We start from the raw sequence: 14,792 nt of genomic DNA on the forward strand, positions 1-14,792 counted from the left end.
TCATTTCCGGCGCTACAAAAATGTATTTATCTTTGTAGCACCAGACTGTATCCGGTGGTAATCACTGCCCGGTTACCGCCGGGTTAGTGCAGGAGCCCTTACCGCCATCTCTATGGGTGGCGGTAAGGGCTCCCCCTCCCCTGAAATGGCTGCGTGTCAACTGCTTTACTTGTCGCCTGGTCATTTCCTGCAGGAAAATAAGACCTTCCCTTTCACCAGCTGTGGTAAAAGGGGGCCTTGGTGCATGTGTAAAACATATGCTGATGCCAGCATCTTTTTACTGCAGCTTGGTAGAAGGGCCCCTGGGATTGGTAATTATAGCAAGCTCCAGGTCCAGATGTTCTCCTTCTGTTTGTTGCTGCTCAACATTGATTTATTTTTTGCTCACACAGTAGTAGCTCAAGGTGAGTTACATTCAGGTACACTGGATATTTCTCTGTCCCAGGAGGGCTCACAATCTAAGTTTGTACCTGAGGCAATGGAGGGTTAAGTGACTTGACCAAGATCACAAGGAGCAGCAGCGGGATTATGAACCGGCCACCTCTGGATTGCAAGACCGGTGCTCTAACCACTAGGCCACTCCTCCACTAGCAACATTCTGTGTAGAATCTCAAATAGTAGCAACATTCCATGTTCCACTGCACTAACGACTAGGCTACTCCTCCACTAGCAACATGCCATCTAGAATCTCAAATAGTAGGAACATTCCAGAATCTCAAAAAGTGGCAACATTCCATGTAGAATCTCCTATAGTAGCAACATTCCATGTAGAATCTCAAGGTGAGTTACATTCAGGTACTCTGGATATTTCTCTGTCCCAGGAGGGCTCACAGTCTAAGTTTGTACCTGAGGCAATGGAGGGTTAAGTGACTTGCCCGAGATCACAAGGAGCAGCAGTAGGATATGAACCGGCCACCTCTGGATTGCAAGACCACTGGTGCTCTAACCACTAGGCCACTCCTCCACTCCTTTATTTCTCTGGAATTTCTGAATGAACTCTGTTGTTGCTTGAAACTGTCCTATTTTTTTTACGGAGTTCTTTTCTCTCTTTTCAACTGTGTTGATACTGTAAACCGTCATCAGAAAAGGCAGTATAGCAAGTTCTATTAAGTCCTGCAGTGATGTTCTCTTGCTTGCAGAGGGGAAGCTGATGGTGAGTCTTACAGAGTGGAAAGGTATGAGAATGGAGAGGGTCTTGCCCTCCTCATAGGTGAAGAGTTAAAGAGAGAGGAGTAAGGTCTACTCATAATTGTCCTGTTGGGCTGAGGTCACATGTTGGGTAGCAATCCAATCACAATGCAAGAAAAGTTGAAAACTGGTTATACCTGGTTCTGGAGATGGAAGAGAAGCTGGTTCTTTCTGGGATTTGAAATGGAGGATAGTGATGCAGTCGCCATGTTAGTCCATTTTTAAAGGTAATAAATAGAAATAAAAGAAAACAGAGACAAGAAAATAGGATGATACATTTTTTATTGGACTAAATGCATTTTTGATTAGCTTTCGAAGGTAACCCTTCTTCTTCAGATCGGAAATAAGCAAATGTTGACAAATATCAGAATATATAAGTGAAACACAAAAGCATTCCAATGACAGTCTCACAGGAAGAGTGTGGGGTGGGTTAGGTGAGAAACAGGGGGAGCTGGGTGGGTGGGAGACAGGAATAGATGGATGGTAGATAAGAGGGTGACAAAGCAGTAGAATTTTATGGTTTATAATGGGCTAGAAAACCCAGATCTTTGTTAAGTCCTATCTGGTGGGTGTAGAAATATTTCATCATTTTGACTTCAAAGATCTTACGTTCCTGGATTGTCTTCAAGTTTCCTTGTAGTATTCTCACAATAAAATCATTGATTCAGTGTTCTGGTTTTGTAAAGTGCTGTCCCACAGAGGTGATATCCTGGTTGACACTGGCATCTTTCATATGATGTCTATGTAGATTAAATCTCGTCTTTAGCACCTGGCTTGTTTCTTAGCAGTCAAGTGCTCAGATACACATCTATTAATGTTCAGAAGGGTCCTTGATAAGTCTCTGCCCAGTTTTTTAGACCTATTGTCTTCGAATGAATTGTCTGTCCTGAGGACAGCCCGTGCTTTTTATTTATTGTCAACCTGCAGAGAGTTGAATACCGTTAGCCACTTTATTGAGACCTATTGAAGAGACAAATATGTCCTGTACCTGCAGAATGATAGTAATTGTTTTATGCCACCCAAGTCTTTTTTTTCTGTGTGAATTCTTTCGTCTCAGTTTCAGGCCTTATCAGTTCTCTATGACCTTCCTTTGTATCAGCTCTGCCTTTCTGTTTAGAGGTGGTTGACCAGTTAACATTTCTTTTGTCCAAGCTGGCAATGTTCAGAAAAAGGAGAAGGGGACCAGATCTGCATCTCCGAACTGGGCAAGTTTCAGTAGGCAATTGTTTTTTGTAAAAATTGCTACAATTATTTCTGAGTCCAGTATAATCAATAATCCATGACGTTCAATGCATCACTCTATAATTTCAATGGTTGAATAAGAGACTAAGAGGCCCTTTTACTAAAGGATGTTAAGTTCTTGTGCCCCAATGTTCAGAACTCCTGCGGTAAGACAACAGCACAGAAATTATACCACCAGAACAGCAGAGAAAATTAGCTCCCAATGTTGAAAGGAAATGGTATGCAAATCGTATGCATGCAGTTAGAGCGAAAGCAATTAGGGAGAACATGCTTGGCGCTTAAATACATAAGTACTGCCACTCTGGGACAGATCAAAGGTCCATCAAGCCCAGCACCTGTTTCTAACAGTGGCCAATCCAGGCCACAAGTACCTGGCAAGATCCCAAAAAAGCTCAATACATTTTATGCTGCTTATCCCAGAAATAAGCAGTGGATTTTCCCAAGTCAATTTAATAATGGTCTATGGACTTTTCTTTTAGAAAGCCGTCCAGACCCTTTTTAAACTCCGCTAAGCTAACCACCTTTACCACATTCTGTGGCAACAAACTTCAGAGTTTAATTACACGTTGAGTGAAGAAATATTTTCTCCAATTTGTATTAAATTTACTACTTTGTAGCTTCATTGCATCCATTTTAGGCAAAAAATCAGCCTTTTATACAGGTGCGCTAAAAAATGGATTGGCTCATGCCCAAAACCCGCGCCTACACTACCGCAAGCCATTTTTTAGCGCACCTCAGGAAAAAGACCCCAGAGTGTGCTAACTGGCTAACATAGGGTTAACGCAGAAGCTGTAGTGCCTCCGAAATAAGAGATGGTAAGTGTTGCCATGTTAAATTTCTGCAGGTATCATGCGCTAATTAGAATATTAGCACAAGACCTGAAATAACAAATTAAGAAAAAGCCCTAAAGGATGCCATGGTACATCTGGGCTTAGCACATGGTAAAATCCCGCAATACCACATGTTAAGCCCAGATTTCACTGCACCCTAAGATATTACATTGCTTCAAGATATATGCTCCAAACCAGGACTGGTCAAAAAGTCTCCCTCCCGGAACTGAGTAACTTGGCATCTCTGTTCCAGTCTCTGGCAGAACTCGCCTCCTTCCCCATCACTCACTCTCCAGTCCTACCTATGGGCACCAAACTGTTAAATCCGGCCCTGTGGGCTGTGTCACCTACGGGACAAACATTTCTTCTGCTCCCATTAGCAAAAGCGGAAGCAAACGTAATCATGGATTCTGATCTGTGCTTCCCAGATTTCACCTGAGAGCCGTAATCTAATTTTTGTGAACTCGTTGAGATCTCTCGTTGCCTTCTTATTGTCCTTTTCCACTGCCCACATCTGCACATCTTCTTTCCCACCCGCAAACTTGCAAAATGAAGCAGCAGATGATTTGTCAGTTGATGCGAGAGATAATTAGGCACTGAAAAAAAAAAAAATTAGAACAGCGGGCTACATGAGTAACACATTTCCAAATGGTTTCAAGTGTGCTTTTGCACATTGAAAAATAATATGTTGAAAATTGAAGCTGATCAAGGAAGTTTTGCAGTCACTTTTGCCTTATTAACATTTCTCTTTCTTCTGTCTTCAAAGAACCTTTTGCCATCATCATTCTCATTTCCAGCCCTCTAGAACAGTCTCCCGGGGCTGTACGAGCAGAAGGCAATTCCTTCAGTTAATAGGACAGTACAGTCAACTACAAAGCATAAAAATAAACACTCATATCCTCAGTTTTAGGTCTCTCAGGTGTTTTGATCATTTTCAGATGCCTTTGTTTCATAAAAATGTAATATTGCTTGAACAACCAAATGGAGACAGGAGGCGGCCATCTTAGTTATCGTATGCCCTAAGGTCTCATCGACGGAAATTCAATAAATGGTACCCAAAGATAGGCAATTTTTTTTTACTCATTCCAAAAGTACAAAGACTAGGGACACTCAAAGAAGTTACGTGGAAATACTTTAAAAACAAATAGGAGGAAATATTTTTTTCACTCAACGAATAGTTAAGCTCTGGAACTCGTTGCCGGAGGATGCGGTAACAGCTGTTAGCGTATCTGGGTTTTAAAAAGATTTTGACAAGTTCCTGGAGGAAAAGTCCATAGTCTGCTATTGAGATAGACATGGGGGGGGGGGGGGAGGGAAGCCACTGCTTGCCCTGGGATTGGTAGCATGGAATGTTGCTACTACCAGGTTCTTGTGACCTGGCTTGGTCACTGTTGGAAACAGGATACTGGGCTAGTTGGACCATTGGTCTGACCCAGTATGGCTACTCTTTGTAAAGGATGCTCAGTGCAGAGCAACCTTTAAAGAATACAAATTTTGCACTAACTTTGCATGCAAGCATTTACTTCAACAAAGGCTGGTGTAAACACTCACGCCCAACTGATAGGAGTTAAGTGCACAAATGCAAGTATTCTGTAACATTGTGCCTAATTTTTGGGAACACTTCCCCTCCCATAGCCACTCCCCCTTTCGAGTTGAATGCTGTGAAATTTAGGCATGCATGTTATAGAATGGAGAATAGGCGTGTCCACATGCAACACCTAATTACTGCTAATTAAGTGCTTGTTAATGCCAATAATTTATTGTTTTCAGCTAATTAGTTTACATGCAGATCTGCAATTCGTGCCCAAAACTGTGCACCTAACTTGGGACAACCTATACAGAATTCGGCAGATAGTGCATTGTTGGTGATGCTATCACAGAGCTTGGAGGTGGAGGTGATACATATGAATGTTTGGCACAGGCATTGATAAAACGTGGAGGAGTGGCCTAGTGGTTAAAGCATCGGTCTTGCAATCCAGAGGTGGCCAGTTCAAATCCCACTGCTACTCCTTGTGATCTTGGGCAAGTCACTTAACCCTTCATTGCTTCAGCTACAAACTTAGATTGTGAGCCGTCCTGGGACAGAGAAATACCCAGAGTACCTGAATGTAACTCACCTTGAGCTACTATTGAAAAAGGTGTGAGCAAAATATAAATAAATAAAAGCAATATTTGGGGGGTGGGGGGAGTGCAGTAATTGATAAAATGCTGAAGTCCTAGAAATGAATGACAAGTTGTCTGCTAAGAAAGAACATTCTATGTAAAGTTTGAAAACCATTGCTATTAATGAGCGAGATTCCTTTGCTAGTTTTGCTGACTGAGCGTCAGATCATCAGGAAATGTAGGGGGAAGGGTCTTTTACTAAGCGCCGGTAAGCCCAACGCGGGCTTACCACTCGCTAAACCAGAAGTACTGCCAAGCTACTGCAGCAGCCCGGCAGTAGTTCCCACCTCCAGCATGTGCCATTTCCGACGCTACAAAAATATTTTTATTTCTGTAGTGCTGGTGTTTACCTGGTGGTACTCAGGCAGTGCCACGTGCTGCCCGGTCACCGCCAGGTTAGCGTGGGAACCCTTACGCCACCTCAAAGGGTGGCAGTAAGTGCTTCCCCCCCCTCCCCAAAATGGCCGCACAGCTTCACTTGCCACATGGCCATTTCATTTTTTTAAAAACCCAGCCGTTTACCCGCTATGGAAAAAGGGGGCTTCAGCAGGCGTCATAAACATGAGCTGATGTCAGCATAGGCCCCCTTTTGCTGCAGCTTAGTAAAAGAACCCTGTATAGCGCAGGGGCTTAGCCAGACTTCGGCAGGAGGGGGGTCCAGTGCCCGAGGTGAGGGGGCACATTTTAGCCCCCCCCCCGGAGCCGCCAACCCCCCTGCCATTGCTGACCTGCCACCGCCGCCACCACCACCACCAACAACAACTTTGCCCCCCCCTGCTGACGACCCTCTCAACCCCCCTTCCCACCGCCAAACCTCCCACGCTGCCACTGTCTCCTACCTTAGCTGGCGGGGGACCCCAACCCCCGCCAGCCAAGGTCCTCTTCTTCCGGAGCAAGGTTTCATTCTGTTTCTGTGAGTCTGACGTCCTGCACTCCACTCCTACATGTGCAACTTTCTTCAAATCAGTCACCTTACTTTCTAATTCTTCCTACTTTCTTACCCATCTATATGTTACAACTTTGCCTTACCCTTCACTACCAGTTATAATGTTCTAGTACGTATTGTGTTGTCATTGCAAGTAGTATACCATCCTGCTTATAATCGAAAGAGAAAAACGCCTATATTCTGACCTGAAACGGGAGATGGACGTCTTTCTCTCGCGAGTGCCCAAATCGGTATAATCGAAAGCCGATTTTGAGCGTTTTCAACTGCACTCCGTCGCGGGAACGAATAAAGTTGATGGGGGCGTGTTGGAGGCGTGGTGAAGGCGGGACTGGGGCGTGGTTATCGGCTGAGCAGAGATGAACGCCCTCGGCCGATAATCGAAAAAATAAAGGCGTTTTTAGCGAGAATTTAGGACACTTTTGTTGGACCCTTTTTTTTCACGAACAGGTCCCAACAAAGTGCCCTAAATGACCAGATGACCACCGAAGGGAATCGGGGATGACCTCCCCTGACTCCCCCAGTGGTCACTAACCCCCTCCCACCAAAAAAACACGAACTTTAAACACTTTTTTTTCCAGCTGTATGCCAGCCTCAAATGTCATCCCCAGGTCCATCACAGCAGTATGCAGGTCCCTAGAGCAGTTGTTAGTGGGTGCAGTGGACTTCAGGCAGGTGGACCCAGGCCCATCCCCCCCCTACCTGTTACACTTGTGGTGGTAAATAGGAGCCCTCTAAACACCCCCCCCAAAACCCACTGTACCCACATCTAGGTGCCCCCTTCAGCCCATAAGTGCTATAATAATGGCGTAGAGTTATGGGGAGTGGGTTTTGGGGGGGATTTGGGGGTCTCAGCACCCAAGGGAAGGAAGCTAAGCACCTGGGAGGTATTTTAATGGTTTTTTATATTTTTTAAAAGTGCCCCTTAGGGTGCCCGGTTGGTGTCCTGGCATGTGAGGGGGGCCAGTGCACTACGAATCCTGGCCCCTCCCACGACCCAAAGTCTTGCATTTGTTCGTTTTTGAGCTGGGCCGCTTCGGTTTCAATTATCGCTAAAAAACAAAAACGCCCAGCTCAAAAAACGCCCAAATCCAATGCATTCGCCTGGTACAAATGGTATTTTCGAAAAAAAAAGATGGACGTCCATATTTTCGAAAATACGGTTCGGCCCGCCCCTTCACGGACCCGGTCTCGGAGATGGACGTTCTTACACATAGGCGTTCGCGTTCGATTATGCCCCTCCATGCCATACTTTGTATTGTTGATGGAATATTTTTACTGCTGCAATTGTCTATTGCTCATGTTTGATCTATTCTTACTGTACATCGCCTTGAGTGAACTCCTTCAAAAAGGAGGTAAATAAAACCTACTAATAATAATAATAATAAGTCACAGTTAATTTGTGAGCTGTACAGTTCCACAGGCAACTCACAGGATGTTGTATTCAACCCCTTATTTATGCCTGCTATTAACTTAGGGGTTTTTTTAAATTAAAAAAAATAACTGTCCTTTTCTGACATGTGCCAATGTGTTAAATAACTCTATAGAATTTTGAAAAAGATGTTTTATAATAATAAAAAATAGCAATCGACAGACAATAAGCTCACTTAACACATAAAATCCAATTGATCGTATGAAATGATTTGCTTATTTTAAAAATTGTATTGCCAGGTACACCAAAATGAAGACTGCCACCAACATTTACATCTTCAATCTGGCGCTGGCTGATGCCCTGGCAACCAGCACCTTGCCATTCCAGAGTGCCAAATACCTAATGGAAACATGGCCCTTTGGTGAGCATCTCTGCAAGGTGGTCCTGTCCATCGACTACTACAACATGTTCACCAGCATTTTCACTTTGACCATGATGAGCGTGGACCGCTACGTGGCCGTCTGTCACCCCGTCAAGGCACTGGACTTCCGCACGCCCATGAAGGCCAAGATCATCAACGTCTGCATCTGGATTCTCTCCTCCATTATTGGAGTACCAATCATGGTCATGGCAGTTACCAAGACGGACAAGGGTAGGAGCAGATTCACTTTTTCCTCTTCCATCCTCTAACCCAGGGGTTCTCAACCCAGTCCTCAGGACAAAACCAAGGGGGCCGATATTCAGTCCAAGGGAGGCATCTTGGCTAACTCCCACGGTTGATGGTCAGACCGGATATTCAATATCGGGCTGTTTCCACTGATCGGCATTTATTTATTTATTTGTTACATTTTTATCCCACATTTTCCCACCTATTTGTAGGCTCGATGTGGCTTACGTAGTACCGGAGAGGCCTTTGCAGACTCCGGTGTGAACAAATACAGGGTGATGTTGTGGTAAGATCAAGTTCATATGGCACAGCCACATTAGGGAATCAGAGAACGGAAGAGTTGTGTTATGTCCATTACGTGCTTTAGTTTGGTTGTGTTGCAGAGATTAGGCATTTAAGTTGGATCGGTAGGGTATGCATTGAATATCCAGCTTATTTTTGGCAGGTTTCAACTTAGCTAGTCAAGCCAATATTCAGTGCAGGACAGTTAAGTTTAAAATGGCCGAATATAGGCCTGCTATTTCTGTGGCCTGATTTGGCTGCCAAACGTAGTCGGCGATGCAGTGAATATTCGCAAATAGCCAGTCATACCATAAGATGTAACCAGTTAGCCACTGAACACTGACCAGTGTGGCTATTTAACCGGCCAGGAGCTGTTTCTGGCTGGTTAAACAGTGCTGCATATCGGGGGGGGGGGGGGGGGAGCATCTCTAGTTTCAAGGTATCCCCAGTGAATATGTATGAGACAGATTTGCATGCACTGCTTTCATTGTACACAAATCTACCTCATGCATCTTCATTGTGGATTTCCAGAAAACCTGACTGACATGCTCAAACTTGGGTGCCCAACAGAGCAGATGAGTTAACGAGATGTCAATTATTGGCATTCATTGTCATTAATTTGAATTTGCATGTGGATCTGCCTGTGTGTGTGCTATCACTGTGCACCTAAATTGTCTTTTGCATAATCCAAAAAGGGGTGTGGCCATGAGAGGGGCATGGGGGGGGGGGGGGGATATCTGTCCAACTTGTGCACTAGGATTTACACTACATTTCAGCAGGCATAAGTCCTCGCATCCAAAGTTGGCCATGGGACTCCACAATAACCCCGGGATTCTATATATTGCGCTGAGATTTCTGCACAGAAATCACAGTGTATTCCATAGCAATGGGACCCTTTCAGCCGCGGTAAGCCCATTTCCAGGGGAGAAAGAACCCCCCCCCCTCCGAAATGACTTGCATGGTGGTAGCCTGACGGTAATCAGGCATAGCCAGGCACTGCCTGGTTACCATCAGGTTAGCGCGGGAGCCCTTATCAACACCTCAATGGGTGGCGGTAAGGTCTCTCTGTCGCATGGCCACGCGATAAGAGTTCTCTTACCGCATTGTCATGTGTGCCTGGTGTCTTTTTACCCGCTGCAATAAAAGGGCCCTGGTGCGCGGGAAAACTGGCCCCCGCTGCCAGCGCAGGGCCCTTTTTCCCGCAGCTTAGTAAAAGGGCCCCAATGTGCATGAGCTAATTGGTTAACAAGGTAAATCAGTGTTGATAATTGGATGTTAACAACCAATTATCAGCACTAATTGGCATTACTTAGAATTTATGCGCAGAACTGGCTGTGTGTAAATGCTAAATTGTGTAGTTGAAAAGCGGGCATGGCCATGGGTGTGGAATGGGTGGGTCATGGGCATTTCTAAAATCTATGCGCATTGTTATAGAATAAGCCCAGTCCGCACGTAATTTAGGCATCAAGATTTACACCAAGTTTTACTTGTGCGTAATTGGCCGTGATGAAATTTAGTTGCATGGAGCAGCCCTCAGCATAGTCTACACACCGCGTAGACCGCGTAGACCGCGAAATTTAGGCTTATAAGTTAAGGCGTGCTTTATAAAATACGCTTAGGCGAATTTCATTTCCGCGCCAATATTTTAGGCGTGACATATAGAATCTAGTGCTAAGCGCTATTCTATTAAGACACCTAAATTTGACAACCATTTATTTTATCTGGCCCTTGGGATGTCCCACGGACTTGGTTGAGAACCACTGCATTAACCCTTAAATGTCCCTACTTGTCCAGTTTAGTGCTTGAGATGTCACATCAGTCTTCATTTTATAATTACTTGCAGCACAGTAATGCTCTAGTACATGGAATCATGTCTGCAAACGGCAAGGGAAGGACTGCAGTCACCCACTGGCGTAGCTACGTGGGGCCAGAGGGGGCCTGGGCCCCTGTAGATTTGGCCCTGGACCCCCCTGCCGCCGACCCTCTCGACCCCCCCCCCACCGTCGCCTGCCTTTGCTGGTGGGGGACCCCAACCCCCGCCAGCCGAGGTCCTCTTCTTCCCGCAAAAGGCTTCCTTCTGTTTCTGACGTCCTGCACGTTGTGTACGTGCAGGACGTCAGAAACAGAAGGAAGCCTTTTGCGGGAAGAAGAGGACCTCGGCTGGTGGGGGTTGGGGTCCCCCGCCAACAAAGGTAGGCGACGGCGGGTTGGCGGCAGGAGGGGGTCGAGAGGGTCGTCGGCAGGGGGGGCAAAGTTGGTGGTGGCGGCAGCGGCGGGGTTGGCAATGGAGGGGGGCGGCAGCGCCGGGGGGGAGCTAAAATGTGCCCCCTCACCTCTGGCTCTGGACCCCCCTCCCACCGAAGTCTGGCTACGCCCCTGCAGTCACCAGAAGGCATTTTTAAAATTGTTTTGATTTATCTAGAAAAAGCTTCAGAGAGACACTATTAGGTACTGATTTTCAAAGCACTTAGGCTTACAAAGTTCCACAGGTTACTAAGGAGCTCATTTTCAAAAGAGAAAAACATCCCAAAAGTGGCATAAATCTACATTTGGACGTTTTTTTCTCACAAAAACATCCAGATTGGTATTTTCAAAACCAGTTTTTAGATGTTTTTTCTATAAAGTCCATCAGAAGTGCATTCAAATCACAAGGGGCATCTCAGGGGGGCGTTTTAAGGGTGGGATCTAGGCATTCCTAACACTTGGACGTTTTTCAGCCATAATAGACCAAAACCAAAGTGTCCAGGACTAAATCTACGATGTTTTGAGCTAGACCTGTTTTTATAACGAATAAGGGACAAAAGGGTGCCCTAAATGACCAGATGACCACTGGAGGGAATCAGGGGTGACCCCCTAATACCCCTCCAGTGGTCACTGACCCCTTCCCACCCCCCCACAAATCTAAATACAAATATGATTTAGCAGCTTCTATGACTGTCTCAGATGTTAGAGCCAGGTCTATTAGAGCAGCATGCAGGTCCCTGGAGTAGTGTAGTGGTCAGTGCAGTGCACCATGGCGTGGGGGACTCTGGTCCCTATCTCTCTCTACCTGTCATATTTGTGGTGGAAACTGTGAGCCCTCCAAAACTCACCAGAAACCCACTGTACCCACATATAGGTGCCCCCTTCACCCATAAGGGCTATTGTAGTGGTGTGCAGTTGTGGGCAGTGTGTTTTGGGTGGGTTTGGGGGGCTCAGCAGACAAGGTAAGGGAGCAATGATGAGATGTGTACCTGGGACCATGTTTTGGAAGTCCACTGCGGTGCCCGCTAGGGTGCCCCATTTATCTCCTGGGATGTCTGGGAGACCAGTCTACTAAAAATGCTGGCCCCCTCCTACATCCCAGTGACTTGATTTTCTACATTTTTCATTTGGACGTTTTATTTTTATTTTTTGAAAATGGACCAAAAAAAGTGCATAAGTATTGCCATACTGGGAAAGACCAAAGGTCCATCGAGCCTAGCATCCTGTTTCCAATAGTGGCCAATCCAGGTCACAAATACCCGGCAAGATCCCAAAAATGTACAAAACATTTTATACTGCTTATCCCAGAAATAGTGGATTTTCCCCAAGTCCATTTAATAACGGTCTATGGACTTTTCCTTTAGGAAGCCGTCCAAACCTTTTTTAAACTCCGCTAAGCTAACCGCCTTTACCACATTCTCTGGCATCGAATTGCGGAGTTTAACTACACGTTGAGTGAAGAAACGTTTTCTCCGATTCGTTTTAAATTTACTACATTGTAGCTTCATCGCATGCCCCCTAGTCCTAGTATTTTTGGAAAGAGTGAACAGACGCTTCACATCTACCCGTTCAACTCCTCTCATTATTTTATAGACCTCTATCATATCTAAAGCACAAAACCTTGTTAGAAACAGTATTTTCGAAAACAAAAGATAGACTTTTTCTTTTTTGAAAATGAACTTCTTTCCTATTCAGATTTTGGACGGTTTTCTGCAAAACGTCTAAATTCAGACTTAGACGTCATATCGAAAATGCCCCTCCGCGTAACTTTGCAAGTCTAAGTGCTTTGAAAATACACCTCCACATAAACAGATATGGCTATTATAACTATCATAGTCATTAGGAACTAAGGGGTCAATATTCAAAAGGATTTAACCAGGACAAACCCGGGTATTCAGTGCCACATACCCTGGTAGTGCAACTGAATATTTAGGCAGACCACCCTGGCCCTATCTGGTTAGCTCCAGGATGGTCCGGGGCAGAGCTGGAGTGGAGCCAGGAATTACCTAGGCACTGCCAACATTATGAGGTACCCAGATAACTCCTGGTTAACTTAGGACAGCAAAAAGGCTGGGCTAAGTTAACTGGGTAACTATCCTGGTAACTCCCAGCAGGCAACCAAATATAATGCTCTACAACCACTGCCTTACACCACTGAAGAGCTGTGTTTTGGAGTGATGAATGTTCCAGTAGCAGAAAGTAGACATCTCATAAATTCAAAGACATCCTGATTTTAAGATGATTTCCAACAAAGAATCATGTCCATGAGAACTTTGCCACCTCCAGTTAAAATGATAACGTTACTTATTTCGACTTCTTTTCACAAAGAGAAAGTTGAAATGAAGGAGTTTCCGCAAATTGTGTCTGCTGGAAACTGGGAGGTCTTGACAGGGCTTGACCAATCTACATGTCTCACCAGTTTTAGTCTTCCTGTAAGCACCAATTGTTGGCCACTATGGCACGTCAGATTTTGGAATAGATAGAACCCCCTCCCCCACCCAGAATGGATGTTCTTATGTTCAAAGAAATGTATTTGCTTTTGTTCCTCTTTTGCAGCTGGAACTATTATCTGCACCCTCCAGTTTCCCAACCCTGACTGGTACTGGGACACTGTAACCAAGATTTGCGTCTTCATCTTTGCGTTCGTGGTGCCTGTCCTGGTGATCACGGTCTGCTACGGCCTCATGATCCTCCGCCTCAAGAGTGTGCGTCTCCTCTCAGGCTCCAAAGAAAAAGACCGTAACCTACGTAGAATCACCCGGATGGTGCTGGTGGTCGTGGCAGCCTTCATCATCTGCTGGACACCCATCCACATCTTTGTCATTGTCTGGACCCTGGTGGACATTGATAAGAAGAATCCATTTGTGGTAGCCAGCTGGCACTTCTGCATTGCTCTGGGCTACACCAACAGTAGCCTCAACCCTGTCCTTTACGCATTCCTGGACGAGAACTTCAAGAGATGTTTCCGAGAGTTCTGCCTACCCTTCCGCTCAAGGATGGAGCAGAATAGTTTCACCCGGGCTAAGAATGCTACTAGGGAACGGGTGTCCACCTGCACCCCTTCAGAGGTACTGAACAAGCCGGTATGACTAGGCATGGACAACCGCCAACGCGGTTCCCGCTGCAGGACAGAAGATGAACTTCAATCAGAAATTACCCAAATCACCACCACAGAATTTTAACCCAGTGACTGGGGGGTGGGGGTGGGGGATGACAGAGAGGGAAAGGATAAGGAATAGGAAACCTCAGTAATGCTTTCTTTTGATTGGACTCTTTTTTAAAGAATCAAATATTCTACAGACTTCCTATGGGAGGGTTGATATATGTGATCAGAGTTCCAATGGAAGAAAAAAAGAAAAAAGGCAATTTATAAAGAAGGATAAAGAAGAATTAAACACAATTTAATGTTAATAGTAAATTAGAAGAAAAAAAAAAAGATTTTGGACAGCCAAAAAAAAGATTTTGAAGACTAAAAAAGGAACAGAAGAGGAGAGACAACTGATCTCCTGAAAGTGTCAAAAAGAAGAGAATTTCTTTAATCACTCTTTTCACTGATCATCAATTTACTATAAAGAGGAGAACAGCAAGAGTTTTGCATTAAGGGAAATGAAAGGTGAGCGGCAGTACCCGATAAACTTTTCAGATCATGACTTTCTTAATGAAGTCTAAAGTGCAGAAGTGGGCATTTGGGGGGGGATCTTAGTACGGAATCAAAGCAGTTAGGAAGCAAAAAAAAAAAGTGGTTTCCCAAAGGATATCAGGATAAAAACCCATATTCACTTACCACCAGAGCATTCAGCCGCCAAAGGTGTCCAAAAATCCATTCGTAGGGGTAGTGGAAGGTTTCACTGAGAGATCCTC

The 14,792-nt window shown here is 45.1% G+C and overlaps 1 protein-coding gene across 1 annotated transcript in view; it reads left to right on the forward strand.

Moving 5' to 3' along the window:
* Positions 1-14,020, forward strand: part of OPRD1 (opioid receptor delta 1) — a 51,512-nt gene extending 37,492 nt beyond the window's left edge. Inside the window, exons 2-3 of the mRNA XM_030219066.1 lie at positions 8,038-8,390; positions 13,488-14,020. Of these exons, the coding sequence (XP_030074926.1) occupies positions 8,038-8,390; positions 13,488-14,020 (886 nt within the window). The remainder of the gene's footprint in view (positions 1-8,037; positions 8,391-13,487) is intronic.
* Positions 14,021-14,792: the final 772 nt, after the last annotated feature.

This window comes from Microcaecilia unicolor, chromosome 11 (assembly GCF_901765095.1).
Source record: "Microcaecilia unicolor chromosome 11, aMicUni1.1, whole genome shotgun sequence".
In the NCBI taxonomy this organism is placed as follows: Eukaryota; Metazoa; Chordata; class Amphibia; order Gymnophiona; family Siphonopidae; genus Microcaecilia; species Microcaecilia unicolor.